This window comes from Stegodyphus dumicola, chromosome 3 (assembly GCF_044657685.1).
Source record: "Stegodyphus dumicola isolate Sdum_Otavi_A_Nest chromosome 3, ASM4465768v1".
Taxonomy (NCBI): domain Eukaryota; kingdom Metazoa; phylum Arthropoda; class Arachnida; order Araneae; family Eresidae; genus Stegodyphus; species Stegodyphus dumicola.
The window spans coordinates 66,297,263-66,322,682 of record NC_140770.1 but is presented as its reverse complement, the minus strand read 5'-3'; the positions used below and the strand labels follow the sequence as shown (position 1 = coordinate 66,322,682).

The 25,420-nt window shown below is 32.8% G+C and overlaps 2 protein-coding genes across 3 annotated transcripts in view; one reads left to right on the top strand and one right to left on the bottom strand.

Annotated features, from left to right (window-relative positions):
• The window catches only part of Etf-QO (electron transfer flavoprotein-ubiquinone oxidoreductase), an 88,645-nt gene extending 71,961 nt beyond the window's left edge, over nucleotides 1-16,684 (bottom strand). Inside the window, exons 1-2 of one of the 2 annotated variants that reach the window (XM_035368247.2) lie at nucleotides 16,441-16,684; nucleotides 13,503-13,613 (exon numbers count right to left, since the gene is read on the bottom strand). In XM_035368247.2, the coding sequence (XP_035224138.1) occupies nucleotides 13,503-13,613; nucleotides 16,441-16,447 (118 nt within the window). In that variant the 5' untranslated portion in view covers nucleotides 16,448-16,684. Of the gene's footprint in view, nucleotides 1-13,486; nucleotides 13,614-16,440 lie in introns of those variants that run through there. The other variant, XM_035368254.2, reaches the window with a different exon arrangement.
• Nucleotides 16,685-16,818: 134 nt separating this feature from the next.
• Nucleotides 16,819-24,511, top strand: FANCI (Fanconi anemia complementation group I). Its single transcript, XM_035368237.2, has one exon. It carries the CDS (start codon nucleotides 16,970-16,972, stop codon nucleotides 20,987-20,989), a length of 4,020 nt encoding a protein of 1,339 aa, XP_035224128.1. The 5' UTR covers nucleotides 16,819-16,969; the 3' UTR covers nucleotides 20,990-24,511.
• Nucleotides 24,512-25,420: the final 909 nt, after the last annotated feature.

Genomic DNA, 25,420 nt, shown 5'->3' with positions numbered 1-25,420 from the left:
TGGGCTGTCGGCTGAGTCACCATCTGGCGCCAAATTTGTTGTACCAAGCAAGACAGTCTCCGACGTTCTTTTTCTTTGATGATACTTGGACGTCCAACATCTTTGCGTCTACTGCTGGTTTCGCTGTCATTTATCCACTTTGCATAAATTATGATTCATAAATTACCATGTTTACTATTCACAGAGAAGTACGTTGTTTATCTAAAAGTGCATGTTTAAATCGATATTATGTGTTCTTTGATTCAGTGTTGAAGTTCCCGGAAAGCAAAGACAATGATTTGCGACACATTTTAATTAACTCAAAAAGTGACATAGCCTATATGACTGATTTATTAGCCAAATTTAAGGAAACTAATTTGAAACTACAAGGTGACCAATTAAATTTAATCAAAACTAAAAGCGTAATACCTGCGTTTGTTACAAAACTTTTTCTGTACAAACGAAACTTGCGAAGAGGAGAATGTTCTCAGTTTCAAAATCTTTCGAAATTGCAAAATAGAGATGAAGATTTGCTTGCTTACTATCAACACTTAACTTCATGCAGACCTGAACCAAAGATTTCAAGACATTCTTCACTTGGATATTCCCGACTGGGTGTTGAACCCTTTTGCGCGTGAACAAACTCAGATCCCAAACACATAATAATCCATACAGCAGCAGCTTATTGATATATCCACAAAGAGGAACTTAAACCAATGTTTGAACAATGATATCACAAATTCTGGTTACAAAAACATACCCCAATTTTTATCCTGTGTTATGGATTTTTGCACAGAAGTTGTTGACTGCTTTCCCGTCTTCCTATTTGGTAGAACGTGGATTCAGTGCTGTTATGAACCTCATCACAAAAATAAGAAACCAACAAGAAATTAGTGCTCATGAGGATTTGCGGTTGCTACTCACAAACATTGAGCTGGATATCATAACACTCATAACATCTCATCAAGTTCATCCAGGTCATTAATTACTTTTTATTTTAAACAAAAGTTATAATTTCAATAAATAATTCTTCAACAAATTTTTTTTTTTAATTCGTAACTTTTATACTATGCATTTATGTAGCTTGTTCACTTGGTCCGTGGGCCAGTTTTGACTTTAAAAAGGGGTCCATGGGTCAAAAATGTTTGGGAACCACTGGTCTATGGACCACAATTTAAAATAAATCTCCTCATCTCCTTCGTAAGATTTTGTGAATACGGACTAAAATTGGATGGATATCTTTCTTTTTTTTTTTTTTTTTTTTACATCTGGAAATGCTGTCGGGACTTTTTCTGGCCTTTCATTGTCATTTACAACTGTAGTTGAAATATTTTCTAATAGTTCGTCTACTTCAATGTCTTCAATCGAAATATTTTTGTTACATTTTTAATTCTTAAAATTGTTTTTCAACTATCTGATGCTTCTTTTAAATGTTCGCTAATTACTGATGGTTGTTCCTATGAGTTTTTGATGTCTGATGGTGTTCTCGATCAGAATTTTCGATTTGGAAATACCGATCAACAGTTTTAATTTTCTTCATTTCTTGTTCTAGCTTTTTCTTCTTTCCTTCCTGAGCCCCACTCAAAGCTTTGTTCTCCATATTATAAGATTTTTTAATATTATAGTCTGTAAATAAAAAGGCATACAGGAACAGTAAATAATTTAATTCAAGATATTTTAATAACATCTTTCAGTATTTTATGCATATTGGAAACAGTATATTTTGCATGATTTCTCAAAATGATGAGCAATTTATTTTGCAATTTTCTTTACATTCATTTCGAATCTGAATATTAGTTTCAATATTTTTAACTGTTACATTCCATCTTCTATCATCTGCATTAGCTAAAACTAAGGCGGCCTCACCAAAGTGATTACGACTATTGAGAAGTAGTAGTTCATTCTAGGTACCAAACCTAGAGAATAATGTAACTGCATAAACTTTTTTTTCGGGAGGGTTTCTCGACGTGTAAGTAAATGCAAGTTGCTCTTCTCTTGAGATTGTTGGTTAGACCTTCAGTTGATGGTTTCCCTTCCTGAGTGAAGGTTGTTCTTTTTGACGCTCTGACTGGTTTTACCAAGTTTGGACTGTCAGACGCAGTAACAGTAGGCCGTCTGGATTTTACTTCTTAGTGACTGAGTTTTCCTGAATTTATTGTTTAACTTGCATTCTCCCTTCTCGCGACTACTCTGATCTGGTTCTTCATGACTGTTCTTGAGATGATGCTCGAATGCGTGAATTATCAGATCGCCAAGATCGACGCCGTAATCAGGAGGATATTTTAGACGAGCATGATAACAACTTGCAAGATTTCCTGGCTATCACAGAATTTTTCCTGCTCAGGAAAGCCTCTACGGTACCTCTCCCGCAGAGTATTTCACCTCAAAATGTCGCTACAACAAATTTTGAGAGGGACTGGACTACAGTTCGAAACAAGCGACTGCTAAGCCCTCCATCTACGAAATCCCAACAGATCAGACTATCTGATAATCATTTCGCTCCTCTTGCAAATTACGAAGAAAAAACTTCTCTTTCATCATATTATTCACCGTCGAAGTTGGAAAATTCAGGAAAAAAGCCAAAATCTTCGCACAAAAACCAGTCTGTTAAGAACCTCGCTTCCAGTGCGGTACATGACTTGGATAGCCACGCCTCTGAAGCTGCTCCGGTATTTAAGCTACCGATCACGTGCCAGTGATCGCCCAATTAGGAGTAAGCATCCCCAAGGGCTCTCTTGTGAAGAAGAACTCGGATTGGAACCTTTTCAGGAATCTCGCCTTTGCCTCTTCCCACAACATCGCACGTTTCAGTACCAATGAGGACATATAAAGCAATTAATCGCCTTACTAGCAATCTTCAGAGTTTTCTTGAAAATTCTACTACCACATGTAACATGGATCGCTATTATGGTCAGCTTTCCCTGCACATCAGGAATGTTATTAAAGAAGGCAACAGGCTCAGGAAAAATTTTAATCGCATCTGGAATGCTGATGTTAAGACCAAAATCAATCAACTTAATTGCAAAATTAACATCTCATCAGCGAATATAGCTCAACTCTCTGGCAGAAGAAGATCGACCAACTCAATTTAGAACATGGTTCCTTTTGGCGTTACCATCGTACGCTGAAAACGAGCCTTCGTACGCTGAAAAAGAGCAGGCCCCACTCCCAGCCAATCAGGAGCAAGCATTCCACTGCTTACACTGACGACGAGAAAGCTAAAGTTTCTGCTGATTTTCTTCAAAATTATTTAGACCAAATAATTTCCCCACAAATCCTACATCTGATCAAGAAATTACGAAATTTGTTAGCATATGGATCTCCTCTCCCTCCCCCAAAAATATCATGAAGTTTACTTCTCCTGCTGAAATTAAGGTCATTATTAAGCACTCTCCTTCTCGTAAAGCTCCAGGTCAAGATGGCATCACCAATCAAACGCTTAAGAACCTTCCTAATAAGTACATCACTACGCTATGCAACATTTTCAATGCATGTATTTGGAACTGCTACTTTCCCATTCCATGGAAGCAAGCATCCATTTTCATGATTCTTAAACCTTCTCAAGTCTCCGGATTCTCCTACTAGCTATTGTCCCATCAGTCTCCTTTCTACATAGGCAAAACTTCTTGAAAGAATTATCTATCATAGACATCAACAGTACTTGCATGCCATCAGTGATGTCCAATACGGCTTCCATAAGGCACTCTCAACTACGAAGCAGTAAACCAGAATTTGTGAATTCGTGGGTGCCTCCTTACACAACAAGCTCAGTGTTGCGGTCCTCATGCTAGATGTGGACAAAGCTTTTGACCGCGTCTGGCATGAGGGACTCATCTACAAGCTTATTAGAATGAACCTACCTCGTTAGCTGATCCTGATACTCAAGTCCTTCCTGGATAACAGGACTTTTATCGTAAGACACGCCAACTCCTATACCTCTTCCAAGGTTATCTCAGCAGAAATTCCACAAGGAAGTATTTTAGGACCTATTTTGTAAATTTTCTATGCTAACAACTTATCTACCAGACACTAATCTGGTCAGCTCTCAAGATTCCCAAGCAAGTAGCGGAAATAATGGCGGCGAATTTATCGCTCCCAGAAAAACTGCCAATAGAATTCCCCCAATTACTATCTCGGATGTTACAGATTGGAAACCGTTGAGAGATAGCATCAAAAATTTCACCTTCTCCATGGAATGCCACCAAAAGGGTGGGGACATCCACATAAAAGGTTAAGTCGGATATTGACTATCGTGCGGTTACCAAGTTTCTTGATGACAAAGAAATTCCCTACCACACCTTCCCTCTCTCTCAGGATAAGCCTATACGAGTAATTATCAAAAAGCTGTCAGTGCATACCAAGCCCGAGGACATTTTTCAAGAACTCGTGGATAATAAAATTCCTGTTAAATCAGTTAGGCAAATCACCAAAAAAATTGATAATGAAATTGTGAAACTACCTTTATGGTTAAAGTTAAACGTGGCCTTGAAGATAAGGCTATCTACAAAATAACTCATATATTGAACTTAGCAGTCAAAATTGTGCATTTTAAACCAACTCCAGGACACAAGCAGTGTCATAATTGTCAACGATATGGCCACAGTCGTGCGCACTGCAAACACAAACCTCGCTGCTTAAAATGTGGACAAAACCATATCACTACTGACTGTAATAAGGACAGGAATATCCCAGACAAGTGCAGTCTCTGCGGAACCCACACGTCAGCTCGTACCGTGGGTGCAAAATGCACCCAGACAACATAAACATAAAATCGCTACGCGTGAGGATAAAAAAGAAGCTTGGAGAACGGCGAAAAATCTGCCTCCGTAATTAGACTTAGAAAATTTTCCCCCACTCCCAGCTAAGAACAACCCTCCCAACAGCGCGAAAAATGTTAATGAGGCATGTAATCAGTAGACCAATCAGAACGCAGAAGCAGAAAGTGAACACACAGGCTCCGCCCTGAACTTCCTCCTCTGGTTCAAAAACTTATTACTTCAATGCTAACTGCATTAGAAACAAAATTGAAGTCACCAATTTTCTGAACTTTCATGATAGAGACGTTTTTCTCGTAAACGAGACACACTTTCGAGCTAATGATGGCTTCAAAGTTCAAGGGTACAGAACCTTTAGAACAGATAGAAGCAATTGCAGGGGAGGTGGCACTTTGATTCTCATCAATAGACATCTGCAGGCCACTCATTTTCAGCTTAATAGCAGCAGGACCATAGAGACTACTGCAATTATAGTTCACTCGCATACTAATGAGCCTGTTGTCTTTATATCGGCTTACGATCCCCCTACAAACAGTATCACGGCCAATGATATGCAAAATTTTAGAGACCTAAACCTTCTAGTAATTATTTCTGGGGATTTCAACGCTAAGCACCCAACCTGGAATTCATGTCGCAGCAATGTTAATGGAAACTTTCTATGCAACTATGCTCTTACCAATGATATTCGTATCTTTCGACCCTGTGATCCCACTCGGTATAATTACACAGGTAGCTCGGACGTGTTTGATATAGTGATCATGAAAAATATACAGCAAGTTCCGTTTCTGCAGGTCATCCATCAACTTACCTCTGACCACTTCCCAGTCAAGTTCACCTTTTATCGCTTTGAGAAGACTCTCCCCCTCAGGAAAGTTACGAACTGGAATAAATTTAACAACACCCTAGACAGACTTCCTGCTCATTCTGATTTAGCCGACATCGCGGACATTGAGTATCAAATTACTAAAATTAATAGGAAGATTAATCAAGCCCTTGAGGTTGCTAATAGCCATGTAGAGTACAGTAAAAGCAAACTTCCAAGTCATATTGTGGATAAAATCAAGGATAAAAATCGTACAGCTAAAATGTGGCGCAGGACCGCTGACCCCCAGCATTAAGAGGATCCTTAACAGAAAAATCAAGCATCTGAAGACTCTCCCTGTGAACACAGATCTAATTGTTGGGAGGACCTCCTAGAATCTATGGATTACAGCCCCCAATTCAGTCTGGAAAATTGGAAAAGCCTTACGAAAAACCCAAAATGATAATATCGGCCCTCTTCACACTGCAAACGGAATTATGTACTCCAACAGTGATATGGCAGAAACGCTTGCTCAGCACCTGGAAAATACCTTCACAAATAATCTGACTCATAACGAGGATACAAAAGAATAGGTTTCTAACTTCATTACACATATACCAGACCGGATTGACGCGATTCATTTTAACCCTACCTCGCGCCCCGAAGTTAGAAATATTATTAAAAACCTGAAACCCAGAAAGGCTCCACAATATGACGGCATTTCGAACTATGTCCTTCAAATGCTTCCAATTTGCTATACTGTCCTCATAACTAACATCATAAATGCATGCATGAGACTGAACTACTTCCCACAACAGTGGAAGCATGCTCATGTAATCACATTTGTGAAACCGGGCAAAAATCCTAGAGACGTAAACTCTTATCGACCCATCCATCAGCCTTCTCCCTAGCCTCGGAAAAGTGTTTGAACGAGTTCTCCAGAAAAGATTGATTCAGCACCTTGAAGATAAGGAAATTATCCTTAGAGAGCAGTATGGATTCAGAGCTGGACACAGCACCGTACATCAGCTTCTAAACGTCACGGAATATATTGCAGATGCGTTTACGAAGAAAAACACTATAGCAGGCTGTTTTCTTGACCTCGAAAAGGCATTTGACAAGGTGTAGCATAAGGGTCTCCTCTACAAGCTGCACCTTGCTCATTTGCCTATAAATTTCATTAAACTTATGCAGAGTTATCTTAAAAATAGAATGTTCCAGGTGAGGATTCATGATACTCTCTCCACCTGAAAAAGGATAAAAAGTGGAGTTGCACAGGGAAGCGTTTTGGGCACCCTTCTTTTCAATATTTTCACTAATGACATACCCATTCCGCTAAACACCAAGATCGTCCAATATGCAGACGACACTGCTATTCTAGCGAAGTCACTTAAGCCTCAAAACGCAGTTGATAAGCTGGAAAACGCCGTAATATCCGTAATTATAATAGCCTTTTATTGCGACTCCTGAAAGCTAAAAATCAACCCTACAGAAAGTCAAATCCTCTTATTCAGAAGGCATCGTAAGTTCACGCCAGTTAATGTATGCATTAAGATCAACAACCAACCTCTTCCTACTGTCACAAGCACCAAGACCTATGGGGGTCATTTTCTACTCCCAACTACTATTTAAAGAGCATACGGAATACTCGCTACGCAAGGCTACAGCAGCAAAAATGGCTTTCTATCCACTCATCAAAAGAAATGCGAAGTTAAATTACAGCCTAAAGAAGAAAATTTATGTCACACTAATTAGGCCTACTTTGTTATATGCAGTGCCTGTATGGGCCACCGTCTATAAGACGTACAGGCATAAATTCCAAATTTTTCAAAATAAAATTCTTCGGGAGATAGTGGTTTGTAAGGAACTTCCAAATTCACAAAGAGCTAAAAATTCGACGTATAGCGGACCAAATAATTTTCTACAAGCCATAATTTTTATCAGAAAATAGAGCACTCAAAGTACGAACATATTAAGGAGCTATTAAACTATGATCTCACCCTTGAATGTGCAGCTAAGCGCCGGAGAAGTATATTTCACAGCAGCAGATGGTGAAACATGTGTAAATATTGTATATAGTTATTTTTGCATAAGTCTTGCTTATTTAATGGACTTGTGGATTCAAGCCACTGACAAGCTCGGCAAACTTTTATTCTCCTACTTATTTTTCAATTATTTTGTGTTTACTCTTAATAACAGTGTGTTCTGACAGAGACTTTATCTAATGCGAACTTGTGGTTTCAAGCCTAAGCTCTTAGGAATTTACTGAAATGTATTTAAATAATGTGTGTGTTTCCACCGCTCGCTGCTGTGCTATGTGCAAGTAAGACTCAATTTCAAGACCTAGTGTGTCTTGGAACTGTAAATAGTGTAAATAATTTCAATGAATGCAACTGTGATGTGACTTTTTTTCACTTCACTGTGATGTGAAATTCGAAGTGCTTTAAGCAGTGTTGGCTGGGGTTAGTTCACGGGAGGGTGACTCCGCACGTGACTACCACTGTCCAATCTCAGATACTCTCACTAGTAAACTGTTAGTGCTACTCATATTGCTGTAATTCCTCATTTGTGCCACTATACTATCTTCTAGGGTAAAGAGTGTTAAAGAATTCTAAGTAATTTGATTCAAAACTTTGTAATTAATTTTTCACTATTTCATTGACTTCGATGAAACTCTAGGGGTCTGTTCCATGGTGTAACCACCACGTGACAGAGACTCCTGCCAATTAGTTTATTTTAATACTGCCACAGCTCGAACGGCTCCAGATGCTTTTCCATTTACATGCAATACGCATAAGTTTCGCTTAGTATTGGCGCGGCGTAACCGCCTTATTAAAATTAGTACTCCAACGCCTAAGGGCTATTCTCCAAAAGAGGCAGTTAAAGTAGCCAGCACTACTAAATGCTGCCTACTCACCTCAACTTACTTAGGAAATTTTGAATAAAAAACTGTAATTTTTTGCAGATATGCTTAGAAATACGTCTACCTAAAGATGATGGTAAAAATGTTATAGATTATAATTCAAAAAGTTTTTGAAAAATTTAAAAATACAAATTTTAAAAATAAATCATAAAAAATGGGTGAATTTTATTTGGAATGAACCTAAATTTTGAAATGTGAAAGGAAGAATCAAAAGAGTTTAATAAAAAAAAAAAGAGAGATGAATAAATATATACCAAACACAATTAACATTGAGGAGCTAAAATTTTGAGAGCTATTTTTAAAAAAAAAACTACTCTTGAGATTTTTACAAAACTTGGTAGTTTACGTAATTTGAGTCGTAGAATTGAAATATGGAAAAAAACTGGTATGTTATTTCAGATAAAGTCTGATTTTGTGTCAAAATACCTATACTAGGACAATGCTTTATATAAATCTAATACATATTATATGTCCCGCTTTCGAGACATGAAAAACGCAAGTTGAATTTCGTTAATAGGGCCAGTAGAGCGGGAGATAGAACTGTCCCATTTTTGATGGCTCTAGGTACCATCATTTTTCGCAATGCGAGGTCCATACATTCAAACATGCAGATTCTTCTTTATTTAATTCTTTTTTAAATAATACAGGCAGAAAATATTTGGTGGTAATAATTTGAAAAGTAATATGCCGTTTGTAGTGAACCAACACTATACATGTTATTATAAATTGTAAGAATCATTCATATTAATAAATATAATTTTATATTTAATATTACAGGACTGATTTTTGACTTTAGTTTAATGGAAATGCTAGTAACATATTCAATATTGTGAAAGGCATATTATGAAAATTGTGAACTGTAAATAATATACCACGATTTCTCTTATGTAAACTTCATTCCAAATTAAGTATCAGAATCATGCCTAGTTAGTTCTTTGATTTATACTTAAAAAAATCTGCTTATTGGTTATTTGATCATAATAAAGAATTATATAGAAATAAATTAATATACAAAATATTTACATAAAAATAATTTTAACCATATAATAAAAAATATTATACTGTTTTCAGGCGTCTTATTATTTAATTACTGTAATTTAATTACTCTTCCTTTTAGTGAAGCAAAATCATTAATGTAATTTTTTTTATAAAATCTACTGGATGTCAGTTTCTTGTAGTTGTGGTTTTTGTTTTATTAAAAGTCATACTGGTTTACTAGAATCATTTCATGTGTATTATACTTAATATTCCAGATTAAAAAGTAAATGTTTTGCATATCTCTTATTCAATCAATTTATTGTTTATATTGATGGAAGCATAATGACTAATAGCTGAGAAAGTAAGGTTGCTGAACATTTCTAGCACTACTATCCTGAATTTAGTTTTGAAGATAATATTTACTTTTATCATATGTAACATAAGTAAAACCAGTTGTTTAAAACATCAAATTTTCCTCAAATTTGACTTGTAAAAATTATCAGCACTAAAGGCAGACTGAATATCTATTCAAAGAGTTTCATCACAAAATTTAGAAAGACAGAAAGTTTTAAATTGTTTACTGTAAAATAGAGAATGTTCGAATAGGTCTTTGCAGCTGATTTTATTACATATTGATTCTGTGCTTATACATCTTTAAAATAAATCATATAATACTATGAAAATGGTTTCTGAATAGTAGGAAGGGTTGTGTAAATTATTTACACATGTAAAAATATATGTAAATAATTTACACAACTCTCTCATCTTCCCTGGGCAAAACTTTATGTAAAATTAATAAATATACTAAAAACTTTTCATACGGACTTCACCGAGACAAATTTCTGATTAATAAATCATTTAATTAATTAAATAAAAATATCCATACCTCTATGTGCAGACTTTGCGAAGATTCAATTACTAAAGCACATTTTTGGAACCTATGTGACATTGTATTTGCACCTCCACTCCCTTCTCAGTTGGGATTGCTTTCCTTTAGGGGGTCACCTTTTTTAATTTTCAGATAAGAGACAAGGAAATACAGTGGAACTTCTTGTATTTTCTGCTGACTCATATTCCTAAACTAGGGAAACTTCACGAAGTTACTATTTCATAGACGAATGATGGGACATTTAACTTTTGCAAACACTGAATTCTGTAGAAAATAGGCCTTGGTAGCAAATATTTCCTAGGTGTGAATATAATTTAGAATTATATGTCTTGATTAACAGTTTTAATTTATACACGAAAATAAATATTTGACCATTTGTTTTTTATAAAATCGGCAATTCGCATTCAATTTTATGAAAATTGAGAAACAAGCTCGATCATGTTTTAGCTTTATTCATACATATTAACCAAATACCCTAGCAATTTTTTAATATTACAATCTTTTTTTCTTCTTTCATCTGAATATTCTTTTCAATATTCTGTCTAGTTTAAATAATACATTTTATTGATTTTTCCTCCTTTGTAGTAAATATTTCATCATTCAAACTATATCACTGTTCATTTTTCTTTCTTGTGTTTTTGTGATTATAGCTTTCCTTTTTTTTAATTGTGTATATTTTTTTTTACAAATACACATGTTAAAAAAAATTCTTTTTTAACGTGTGTATTTTTTTAACATTATCCTTTACTTAAAAAAATATCATTTTCATTGAATTGCATTGCATTTTGCTTCTTCCAGATAGCAATATGGCAAAACACATTGAAAGATTTTTGCCCCGAGTTAACATTCACTTTTGAGGGGAAAACAAGAGGGAATTTACAAAATAAATAGATGACTGTTGTCTGTCCCCTTTATATATAGTTTGAAAGTAAATGTCTAAATAGTTAGATTCTAAAAACTATATGCTAGAAATGTTAGTACAATCGACACTTGTTATAACAGCCATTCTATTACAATGACTAGTATGAAATGCCTAAAATTGATAAGAGTTTATATTAGGACAATTTTCACCATAATCATTTGTTACAACTTATCTTTTCTTCAATGTGATGCAATGGGTTCAGATATATTTACACTGATACTTTATGAATCATATCAAATAAGATTTCATTATCAGTTTAAAAAATAATTAAGCAAAAAGGTTTGGATATTTTTCCCTAAAATTATATACTCAAAAACTACTGCTGAAATTAATGTGGATCAGAACAGTTATAAACTATTCAAGTCAGTCTACTGAAAAATAATGTGAAAAACTATGAAAGTAGTTAAACATGAATAGAAAGAAAGGAAGAAGAAAGACTTTAAACTTTTTTAAATTTTATTCTATGTTGAACCATAATAACCAAATTTTAAAACAAGAACTGATGAAGTCTACGATTCCCAGAAATAGTAATTTTTTGGTACTGTTCTGTTATTAGGACCAGATTCAGAAATGTATGTATGCAATTATGAATGTGTATGTGGATGTATGTGTTCACATATGCATGTATGTGAGCATGAATGTATGTGTGCATACATATACACATGTATGCACATATATACATACACAAGTGCATACATTCATACATTTCTGAATCTGGTCAAGATAACACAACAGTACCAATTTTTCTTCAGCCAAGTCCCTCTTTTCATATTTATGAGAAAATTTTCCATGTGGCTGCAATATAAATTTGTTTCCTAAAACTGGGAGATCTGGAAATTCTAATGAACTTCAGATGTCCTGAATTCACATGCTCGCCTCAAGAAATTCAAAATTCGTTCATATGGACCCAAGCAACAGGCAACAAACTGGCCCCAGTTATTACTAATAACTTGAAAGCTGTCCACTAATGGGGAATCAAAACAAAAGCATACAGCTCTTGTTTTGCTTTCAGTTGAAATTTTGGTGTGTGCAACACTGATCACAGTTGTTTCATCTGCTTCCAAGGGCTCCCTATATGTGTCATATATAGACCCTTAAGGACTTAAAAGATAAATAAGGGCTCCCTAAGCCTTCAGGCTCCTATGTGACGGCATTCCTTGCATACCCTTATTTACACCACTGGATGTAGAAGTTCCTCAAGAACTGATATTCTCTTCACAAACAGGCATCTCCACAGCACCAGTTCCCCATTATTGACAGCTGTTCTAAGACACTTTTTTAATTTGAAAAGTGTTAATTGAGTTTTCTTAAATACACTTTTAGATATTTTCCCATACTTTTATATTTTATATTCAAGTAATTATTGCTTCATGATGTTCCATTTATAAATAACTGTAAAATAATTGTAACTTATACTGTGTGAATAACATGCATACATATATTCATATTTAAATATAATAAATAATGCAATTTTTATGAAGTTACAATTAAACAATTTTCAAATTTGACTTGCACAAAATTCAAGTTATGTAAGGATTTACAGAACGCATTACCTACATAACTCAGGAAATCACTGTGCATCAATAAATTTTTATTAAATGTTTATTTTGGAGAGTCACATGCAGATCATAGAGTATACTAATGCATCAATATAAGAGCACATGAATTATTAATACACTTTACATGCATCAATAAAAAGCATATTTTTTACTTGATTACAAAGGGTAAATGCACTCCATCTCCCACTCCACCAGCTAATGCCAATGATCCTGCATTCTTACTAATAAAATACAATAATCCTAACTATAACAATAAGTGCAAGACTAAAAGGTTTTACAAAATTTTTAAGCATCATTTTTGACTTGCAACCTGATAAATACACTACCTAATAATTATTGTTAGTGGCTAAATATTTTGTATACACGTAAACAAACTAATTAATTATACAATCATATTATACTGCTGCTGTTATAAACACATATTAATATTGTTGAATACACTTGGCAGAAAAATTCATTAAAATATTATAAGGTATTGCCTTGAATTTGGAAAATAAACTTATCATAAGACAAGCGTTTGTGAAAATGTTTAAAGAAATCTAGCTTTCTAACTCTGCCAAAACATAATGTGCAACAATTATTTAGACAAGTCACATCTAATAATTTTGAAAAATCAGTATCTCTAAACATGATACTATTTTAAAAATAAATATGCCTACCAAAACAAATTCTCACCTTGCCATCTTGGATCTGTTTCACGGGAAACTATGGTATAATGTGTGGTGATTCTTGGAACAGCTGTGGAGTAATACCGCTGCTTTTGGATGATCAGTCTCAAGCATCGATCTAATTTAGAAAAAGATTACAATCAACAGTAATAAAATAATCCTAATACATGATGGAAGTAACAAAATTTAGAAAAAAAATGTACTTTCTATAAATAAAACAGTAGCCAAATTATGGCTTTTCTTTTCATCAGTGAAACACACTAACAGAAGCACAACACAATTTAAGACTTTAATTTGATTAGGTAATATTTATGAAACTAATATTCCTGTGTAACATTAATCAGCACTTGCACATTATTCTGTCTAGAAATACTGAAACCATTAACTGACAGTTTTAGACCAATAATTGTATACTTAATTGCATATTATAAATGATTTTCACAAAACTGACAGTTTCCCTCACAAAACTGACTAGGCTGTAATAAATAGTCATTCATTCGTTTGATTGGGGACGGACAATTAAAATTTGGAACCCACTGTCAAAAAGAGAAAGATGCTGCATATTATCCTAGCTACTGTTAAGAATGTTTAATGTCCACAACAACAAAAAATACAATGATATTATAATTAACAGGGCTGTGGAGTCGAAGTCATGGAGTCGGGTAGATTTTTGGGTAAAAGGTGTCAGAGTTGGAGTCGCTAAAAAACATATCGACTCCAATTTTTGTTAGACAGTTTGAATTTGAAATGAAATTAAAGTGAATTGAAAAAAAATTAATGACAGAGTTAATATTTTTATTTATGGACTATATACATTAATAAATAGTTATTTTCTATTTTATTGACATAATAGTAAATAAATATAAGGGAGCAGGATGGATGTAATATTTGTCATTATTGATTAAACTGATTCATTTAGTAACTAATCTCATGGTGAATTGAGGTAAGTAGCAAGAACTCCCAAAATTGATGCCTTTCTTAGGAAACGAGCAGGAAAAGGAGCAACGCAATGGAGAAGTACATATTTGATGATATAGTGGTTGTTAGGATTAAGAACTTTTTCAGAAGATGTAAATAACCCTACATCTTCTGAAATACCTAATATTTCACTAACAGAAAGACTGTGGAATGATCTTGCAGAACTGGAAATCCTTCTTTCAACACCGTATACAGCCATAAAAATGCTACTATGTGAAGAATTAACAAGAGACAAGAATGTTAGAAGATAAAGATAACCTTAATGTTTCACTAACAGAAAGACTAGAATGACCTTGCAGAATTGGAAACTCTTCTTTCTATATCGTATATAGCCATTAAAAAGCTACAATCTGAAGAATTAACAAGAGGCAAGACTGGAAGAATGCGATGTTTGTTCTTTCTGAAATGGAGGGTTTATTGCAGAAGGAATCATTTCTTCAATGAAGAAAAGAGAAACTAATTTGCTATAGACAATAATATCACGCTGGGTTCAATATATGTAGATCAAAAACGCCAAATTTTGTTGGATGACAAACAAATTAAAAAGGCAAAGAAAGCCATCTATGAACTTTCATTACAAATGAAATTATTCTCAGAACAGCTGGAGTGTTCAAATCAGGACAGTCAAACTGCAGATATTGCAACTGAGTCTCTATCATGTTCTTCCACTGATGAATTAGATTTTGAAAAATATTGGATAATATTGAAAAGGCTAGGGCAAAGTGAATGAAAACACAGAACCAAGAGCCTTATGAATTAAATTTAGACATAAAAATGAAAAAATACAAACAATATTTATACATGGCTTTTGAAGAAATAGATAAATATGATTGCTCTTGCAAGACACCTCTTTTAGAACTTACAAAAATCTATTCTGAAAAGTTAAAGGACATAGCCATAACAGTAACAGCTCTTCTTCCTACTCAAGTCAATGTGGAAAGACTCTTCTCAATTCTGCAGTTTATCAAATCAAATCTATGGTCCTTTAACAAAGAAGATCTTGCCAAAGTTTTACTGTTTCTTAGAAATTACAAAGCCAGTTTTTACATTTCATAACAAGTGCTTATTAATATACAAAATTTGCTATGCATCAATTTTTATCTGTAGCATCTACTACTTCTTTTATATTAAAAAAATAAGCTGTACCCATGTTTATATGTTTACATATATATGAAGAAGTTGGAATCAGAGTCGGAGTCATTAAAATTCCAGGAGTCGGAGTCAGAGTTGGTCATTTTCCTTAACGACTCCACAGCCCTGATAATTAATGCACATAATTCAAAGAAATTTAATGATTATGATAAAATTACTTTTTTTTTTTCCTTTTTCTCCTGTTGGAATCATTTATAATTATGTTCTGCCTTTATCTTTAAAACCAGATCCTATCATGCTAGAAATTTAGCTGTCATTAAAATATTTATTCTGATTTTAAGATTTAATCATCAACTGATGATACCAAAATTTCTGGAGGCAACTGCCATCATCTTCAAATTCTCGTTATCTTTCAAATATCTTTGAAGTGAAACATTTTAATTGGAAAAAAAATTCAAATCTCTGACGTACTTGTGATATGAAAGAAATGCATTTTAAACGAAAACAAATAAATATAAATAAAGAAGTATATTACATGATTTATTACAAATTTCAAAGGCAAGACAATACGAAATATTTTTTTTACAATTCATACCAAACACAATTACGAACTGTTAATTATGTTTATTGTTTCTTTTACTTTATAAAGCATAACAAGAAATACAAAATTATATAATAAATTATTATATCAATAAAAGGCAAATAGTTTATTTGATTGTGTTTACTCTACAAGCATGAAAAAGATAAAAATGGGTGACAAACAAGAAATTATCTTATTTTATAATCTTCGTATACCATCACACACATAAAATATTGCACAAGATAGTATAATATTTCATATTTTAAAAAAATCATGAGTAAAATGTTTTGCATACCTAACATTGCTCTTTATCAAAGTTTTCCCTGTGATTACAAAATAAATAAAACCGTCTGCTAGTCACTTAAAACACATTGCCGTTGTAGCTGTCGCAAAATGTTTCAAGAATAGGTTTTTATGAAAAATAAAAAATAAAAAAATTCTGTAGTCGATGCGCAGTAAATAATTCTTCGATTTCACACACCTTTTTCGACAGTTTTGCGAGGAATTTAACAAAAAGAAAATTGTTCTAAACATCATAATAGTTCGTTACGTAAGTAGCGATGATTGCGTGACCAAAAGTTATGTAACAATATCAAAATGAAATAATGCTATAATAGTTCTTATAAAATAAAAATACACATTCAAAAAAATATTTTATAAATTCCTTATAAGCATTTTTAATCGTTATTTTTTAAATAAAAAACCTTATTTTAATAATTTTCAAATTATGTAATCAACTGTAACTGGAAAACGTTATTTTGGCGGTTGATTTGTAGCAAATATTGTTCTTCATAGAAACTTTTTAATTCCGTATATTTTCAACAATGGAAGTTGAAGGGAATCTGAATAATATTCTTGAAAAAGTGCCGTTGAGGAATCTTTTACAAAGCATCCAGGCGAAGGCAGCAAGTGGGAAGAAAGATATTGTAGGTTACATTCGGGGTATATTCTTATGTTCCACTCTTAAAAATGATGAATGCGAGAAAAGACGTTATGAAACATTTAAGTGTGTTTTATCTCTTTTACAAAATCAAAATCTACCTACGAATATTGCATCCGAACTTGAAGCTGTATTACTGCTGAAAATAGATTCCTTACAAACGTCAAACTTAATTAAATTAGCCGAGTTATTTATTGAACATGCTAGAAATAATCACAGTTTTGGTTCGAAAGGATTGGAAATATTTTCAAAAATACTATCATGTTTGTCACATAGGGATACAATTGTATATAATGGAACTGACATGTCTGGTGTGGAACTAAGAAAAAATATTTTATCATCTTTGTTTTCATCAAACTCAAATATTCCTGGTATAGTGCAGCTGGCTTCTGTTCTTAAAGATGTTGATCTTTCAGAAAATGAAATGGAACTGATTGCTGAAAAACTGCTTGAATTATTGCCGGAAGTTGAATTAATTGAACAGCCACCTTTTATTTATCAGCTCCTGCTTCTGTCTGCGAAAGGAAAACGACGTCAAATTTTGCAAGGAATCGTATCATATTTTATTCAGAAAGATAACCGCTTGCGAGAATTAGCTAATGATAATGAGGATTCTGATAATATTGATGAAGAAAATCAAACACTTTATCGTCAGACTGAAGGAACTGTAATACTTATGATTTCAGTGAGCTCTAAGCACGATCAAAGTATAGAAAAGGAATTTCTACATCTCTTAAAACAACTGCAGCATAAACCAGAGATAATATTATCACCATTTTCATTAGCTACTTCTCTTTCCTTGTCAAAAATGCATCATGGTGTAAATAACATATTTGATTCCTTAAAGAAATCCCTAGTTCTTGCTTTTCAGCTTAAAGAAAAAAGAAATAATTCAATTTGGTTGAGAAACTTAATACCATGCACTTCAGATATTTTAGAATTAACGAAAGAAGCCATTAAAAGTAGTGAGTATGGCTGGGATCATATTTGCCAAGGACTTGTGAAGTTTGGTTTTGCTGCACTGGATGCATTTGGACCTAAATATGTTTTAGGAAATGTAATCAAAATTGTATCTGAAGAAGGTTGCAAATTAGGTAGCCAGATTTTAAGAGACACTTTTAAAAGTCATCGTATTGTTAGAACTGAAATCTTTGAGCAACTTCTAAATAGAATTATAGCCAAAGCACAACGACCAATTTTTCATTATATTGATATATTATCTCAGATTGTGCAAAATGACCCTTTATTTCTTTTAGATGTACTTCCCAAATTAGTAGAAGTTTTAGATTACATACATTTTTTACCATCATCTAATGCTGAAAATATATTACATTCTCTTGCTCCATTGTTAAAAATTAGTTTGCCTTTGAAAGACACGTTAATGTTAGTATTGCGAAAAGCATTGTTCCACCGTGATGTTGAAGCAAGAAAAGTTGCTATCTGTGGATATTTAATGATTCTTAAAAAAATCCATTTCCTTGGAAAAGTTTCTCTCAGTCAAAGTCAAACATCGGTGAGCAGTCAGGCATCATCATCATCTTTGATTTCTACTCAAGTGAAAGCAGATGTTTATGTCGGTGGTAGTAATCTTAGTGCTAAAACAATGTGCTTGGAAATTATGGGCTTATTAAAAAGAGCTTTAATGCAACAGGGGGAAATAAGACAACTCTTGTATGAAGGACTCTATGATGTCATTCTCCAAAATATTTCTCTCAAAGATATCATTCTAGAACTCTTATTAGGGCAATTTGAAAAATATTATATTGTTGATAATACTGAAAATCCTCTAAATTTTGATATGTGCTTTCAAGATGGAAAAAATATCTTAGAAGAACCACTTGCTCATTTAGTAACTTCAATTCATCTCATTTTACTGGAAGCCAACAAAGGAACTTCAAATGATGATTTGGAGGAGGATTATAATGAAAGTGCTCAAAAAATGTTAGAAGACATTTTTCAGAACTTAACAAACAGAATGTGTGAGATCGATATAAATGACATATGTGTTACCAATAAAGATGATGAAACTTCTGATGAGAATGATTGTCGTGGTGTTCTTTTGCTACATATTTATGAATCATTAATGGAGTGTTCTTTAATTAGGAATGAAGATTTTGAACCTCTAGGATGTGAACAGTTATTGAAATTATATTGTAAGTATAAAGAAATTTCTGACAAAGTTAATATTAAAAAACAAAATAAAACTTCAAAAATGAAAACAAACTCTATGTCTTCTACAACTGCAATTCATTTAACCCTTCATTTTTTTTCAAAAATTATCAATTCTCTTTTTGTTAATGGTATCTTCAAACATCAACAGGGCCTTAATATATTACGTGCTGATTCTGCATTTGTAATTCAAATGGTAAATTTATGTAATCAGAAACTTTTAAGGTTAAGTGAATCTGGTGTAAGTGATGGTTTTTCACAAGTCATGGTAAATTCATTCAAATATATTATAGAATTTGGTAAAATTTACTTAAAACTATACAGTGAAGGGCTAAGTGCTAATTTTCCATCTCTGGAATGGGAAAATTTGTCTTTGTTAATTTCTGAGGGATTGGCTTCATTGTTTAATTATGTAAGTACATTTCAGAAGAATAATATGAGCAAATTCATTACAGGAATCTGTGATGAAGATTGTCTTTCTTCTACTCAAGCACTGCAGTTTGTTTTAAAATCTATTCAAAAATCCATAATGAAATTTTTGTCTGATACTGAAAATGATACTCATTTGAAAGAATCTGTTCCTCTAATATCAGTGATTAAAATATTATATTCCCATTTTACTCAAGATTTTGGTGAAGATATGTTCAAATGGATTAAGCAGTTGTGTTCTCAACAAGTTTTTCAAAATGCATCACTTTCTAAAACCTTTTTATCTTTATGCCTGACACTTGGTCATCAAGACAAACACTTTCTCTCCCTTTTACGAGATATGGCATTTGATATTCATTATCATTTGGGTGATACAGATCCTGATGTAACAGTACAAGGCACTCCTAATTATAATATTATTGCAGCAGAAGTAGCCCGTACTGCTGTTCTTAACCTGATTAGTAACTTAGAACAAGTATTGGATGACATGGAATGGGTTTTAAATTTTATGAAAGCAAATGTGTCGACACCCGAAGAATTTAGCAATATACCCAGAAAAGAAACTTATGATAGGGAAAGTATAGAAATAGGAGTATGTACACGCACTGCAGATATAATACTGATTTTTAATGAACTAGTACAAACAAGTGTTCCTCCTGATCATACTGCAAATAGCATATTAAAACTAGTTACGAAATTTTACAAAATATTATGTTCATTGACAAAATATTACTTATCACTTAATGGAAATAAAATTTCATCACTTCCACCTGCATTTGAAAAAGTTGTGAAATTGTCTGGTATTAAACTAACTACACAGGTGTATTCATTTATTACATACATACAGATGATATGTGAGGAAGATGCAGATAAGAAAAAAAAAGCTAAAAGCAAAACAGTGACATTCAAAGCAGTAAGGGAAGTTAAAACAATTCCTGCTTTAGTATTTGAGATTGAAACATATGAAAAGAATCTGATTATTTTATCAAAGAAATTCAAGAAAAATTTAGTCAGTCATATGAAGCTTAGCACTGCTAGAGATTTTCGTATTAATGCAGCTGCAATCACTGTTGTTCCTGAGCAAGAGGAAAATGCTGAAATTATGAATGAAGAATCGGTGAGTGATAATACTACACACTCAGAAATCACTGATCATCCTAATCCAGAAGAAATCGAAAATGTTGATGCAAATGCAGTTATTGATCAACAGAGTCCCGATAAATCAAATATAACAAACAAAAGTAAACTGAGCACAAAAAGAAAGCGCTTAGGCATTAGAGGGAATTCAAAGAAACCAAAGCTCTAATGCTGCACATTTAAAATTGTATAAATTGTATTTTAAAATGTTAAAACTCTTATAGTGTTAATGCTTGAAGAAAAATTTTATATGGTCCTAATTTTTATTAAAAATTTACTTATTCTAGTGTATTTTATACTTGTTATAGCTCAATAATGATAATTATTATATTTACTCGCATATTCCGCCCTATTTTACTAGTTTTATCACCCAAAAATTGAGGGGGGGGAATTGAACAAATAATTTCATTTCTGAAGGATGTGGTTACTTTAAGAACATACTAAATAAAATTAGTTTTTGATAAACTACAGGCAACTATCACAATATTATTTCTTTAAATCAGCATTTCAATAAGAATATGTAGTAATATTAACATTACAGTATCTAATAAGACAACTTCATGTCTGTTTCTCCGTAACTTGAATCTTGCTCCTTCTTATTGTTGTCTGTGCTACTCAGGCCTCAAGTCATCCATAAATATAAATAGTTAGAGAAGATGAATGAGCAGAAGATCAGTGAAATCATAGACGTCAGTTTGTGCTTACTTCTATGATTGTTTGATTCTTGTATAATGCTGGCATAAGTTCAACAGTTAGAAAGGAAAAGCAATGTGTGACATTTGCAGGTAGTTAATTAGGGTTTGTCTTTGTTAGTGTGACAGAAATGACTGTTATTGAGAAAGAGAAAAATTATGCAAATATTTTTTTTTATTTTCAGAACTTGCCACTGAAAAGCTAGGTGGGGGATGAATACATGAGGAAATACGTTATATCAGTGCATTTATAGGTGCCATTTTTTTATGAATGTTATTTTTACTTTTATAAAAACTCAAAGTACAACATATTTTTCTGTAATATGTATTATGAATGCTAGTTGTCTTGTTGAAACTTGTTTCTCAATTGATTTAATAATGAGCCTAAACAGTAAAAATTATTTCTCTGAGGGTAACTTTCATGAAATGTTTTATGAAACGCTCTTTTGGATATTTTAGAAAAGAAAAATTTGTTGTTTTTTAATATATTACTAATATAATTTTTTTTTTTTTTTTTTTTTTTTTTTTTTTTTCAGAAATTTATTGGGTGTATAAAAAAAGACAGTCTAAGCAAATGTAGTTATAATTTGTTTCACTTAAATACTTTGCCTAATCATTGTTTTTCTTTTGCTTTCACATTAAAGTGACTACCACGCTTATTAACAAATATAGCAAATTTAATTATCCAATCTGCAGTCAGAATTTCCAGTAGTCACTTTATAATGAAGTACATTTTTCTTCCTGTTATTGTTTGTTTGATTATGATTTATATCAATAAATATGATTGTTATTTTAGGAAAAACTATTGTGTAGAATGGCTTTCTTCTCAAATAAATTAAATTCTGCCAAAAAGAACAATTGTAGCTACTGCTTTAACCCTCTGAGCATTATGACTGGCTTTATCCGGTCATCAGAAGTTTTGTTACTTGGTCAGTTTGGTTACTTATACAGTCAAAAGTTGTTAATCCGGACTCGTTGGGACTTTGGCGATTCCGAATTATAGATCATTAGTTTAAATCTGGTAAGATGGCATGCAGAAATTACAAAATTAAAAATATGAAACCGTAATTTATGAAATAAAGAACAATTATGATCTAAAGGGTATCAAAATTTACAAAAAAAAAGCTTAATATTTATTTGTTTACTTTATTAAACATTTCTTTCAATGTAAGTTGTTTAAGTTGCTTCATTTTATGTGATAATACTTCTCTTTAATTTTATAAACAGACATAATTTCTTGTTCAGTTACAAAGTTCCGCTGTTCAAGTCCCGTAATTGCTGTGCCGAGAATACTGACTAAGTTGTCAATCGAAATTCGTTTTCACTAACCTCTCTGTCACCTTCTTCATGTCTTTATCCATTTTTTGCTGCAATTCCACTTTTTGTTTGATGGACATCGAAACATACTTTTGTTTTGTAGATCCTTTGGGAGCTCCAGCATCGGAAATTCTATTTGACATAATCGAAAGTTCAAGTTTACTTTTATAAAATTGCTCTTACAGTCTGCAAAGATAATAAATCGGATCCAATTCGAAGATTAAGGAACAACGCAATCATCAACATTAACTGAAATAGATAATTAGGTAATTTTAGCTTATACCATCCGTTATACATAAAACGCACATGCGAAAACGTATTCTGCACTTGCGCACATGCATATGCGCAGTCGTAAAGGTCTATGCGCATGTGTCAACGCGGCGCAGAAAGTTTTTAGCTTTGATGTCCGGATCAAGGGTGTCCGAATTAACGACTTTTGACTGTATTAGCTTATAATTTAACATATTTTGCTTCCTTACTTTCCTTAATAATGTAAATATCATCTTAATGAATGTAAGTTTATAAAAATACAGACTAAAATAAGTAATTATACAAACTCAATTTAAAAAATGCTGCTTAAATACAGGTCTTTTGACGGATCTAAAATCCCGTGCCGCTCAGAGGATTAAGTGATACAATGGAACTTCAGGTTCACAAATTCCTGCCTGCAGGTTGTTTGTCACCCTAATGTTCAAATTAGAAATTGTAAAATGGATTAATTTGTTTCTAGACCATAGATGATTGTTTATTTAAACTTCTATAACAGTACTTCATTAACCGATGTTTGGTCTAAAAAAATATTTGAAGTCTAGAACTTCACTAGCAAAAAAATGAAGATTTTAATTTACAAAAACTTAATCAATCCCATTCTTACTTACTCTGCTGAGACCTGGGCAATGACAGAAAAAGCTAAAAGTATTATTTCTGTCTTTGAAAGAAAAATTTCGAGAAATATTTTTGGTGGCATAAAATGTAACTATATCTGGAGAAGAAAAACTAACTCTGAACTCTATAAATCCTTTAAAGAAATAGATATAGTAAAATATATAAGGATTCAGAGAATTAAATGGGCAGGACACCTGTGCAGAATGGATGAAAATCGAGTAACTAAAAAGCTCTTCTCGGCACCCGAAAAAGAGGGAGACCTAAACTTAGGTGGCTCAACTGTTTGGAAACAGACTTAAGAATTTTAAAAATAACCAAGTGGATGTCCATGGCCAGGAATAGAAGAGCTTGGAATTCAATTCTGAGGAAGGCAAGGGCCCATCCTGGACTGTCTGTCCATTGAAGAAGAACAGTACTTCATGTATAATTTCAGGGGGGGGAGTAGAAATCATTAAATTAAAAAGATTAAATTTATGAAGGAGAATTGATGAGTAGTTAGAAAGGGATTGAAAATGTAAACAGAAGAGGTGTTACTTTTTTGATGAGCACTACACTATCTATAAAAAGAGGTTTTCTTTTCTCCTCTTGCTGTTAGCATCACTTGACTTCAGGCTTAGTGGACCTCAGTCTTGTCAAAAAATTGGTCCAATATGATTTGTTTTGTTTCTCTTTTAAAATGTGTGTAAGGTGAGATAAGTCATAGCTAAAAATACATATGCTGTGAATTGCTATTCACAGTTAAATTGTTATGAAACTGCACCATAATCTGTTTTGTGAATAAAAGAACTAAAATTCTCTTCTCTTCTTTTACTTGCTGCTTCTTCCAGTTGTGAGCTGAGCTGATTATCATTGTTAACTTCCAAGCCCATGATTTTACATTAGAGATATGATATAAATAGAAAAAAAAAATCCATATAAAAAAATCTGCTTGTAATTTCCTCAAAGTCAGATTTGTAATCTCATTAATTATTTACTGCCAGATTTTGCCAGTAAGAATAAGAACAGTAAACTAATGCTTCTTGAAGTTTGTAAGTGTTAATTTTGTGTCAATCTGTCAAATGTTACCTCAAAATGGTGACCAGACAAAAGCCCTCTGGACGAAAGTGCATGCAACAAAAACCCACAAAAAAGACCCCACTGGGATAATTGCTCACACGACTAATACCCACACTGATGAAAGCACACATTAATAAAAGCACACGCTGATAAAAGCCCACACTGACAAAAAACCATACCCATATATATGCTACATTAAAATTAATATTTTTTCCCTTTTTACTTCAGCTTCACAAAGCAGATTCATGAAAAAAGATAAAATAAATTAGAATAACAGATAATTTAAGTAGCAGAACACATTTCATTTTGGGCTCCGGCTGAATTAAAATCCTATATGTATATAGAACAGAGAGTCAATCAAAATAATATAATTAAAAACTTATACATGTATGCGTAACTTTGTTTTTATATTTACGAGACAAATGGAAGTGCCCTCGTATAAGTCCAACAAGTGAAAGGAAATACTGGCCACGCTGCTTCTTTTAATTGTATAAAATGTATATAAATTTTCATCAGATACAGAGAATAATTTAACACTGCAGAAAATTTTGCATATAATGAATTTAATATGGAGAAATAAAGCCAAACTTTCATTTAAACGAAAAAAATAAAAGTACTGTATTCTATTATGATTAAGAAAACATTTGTGT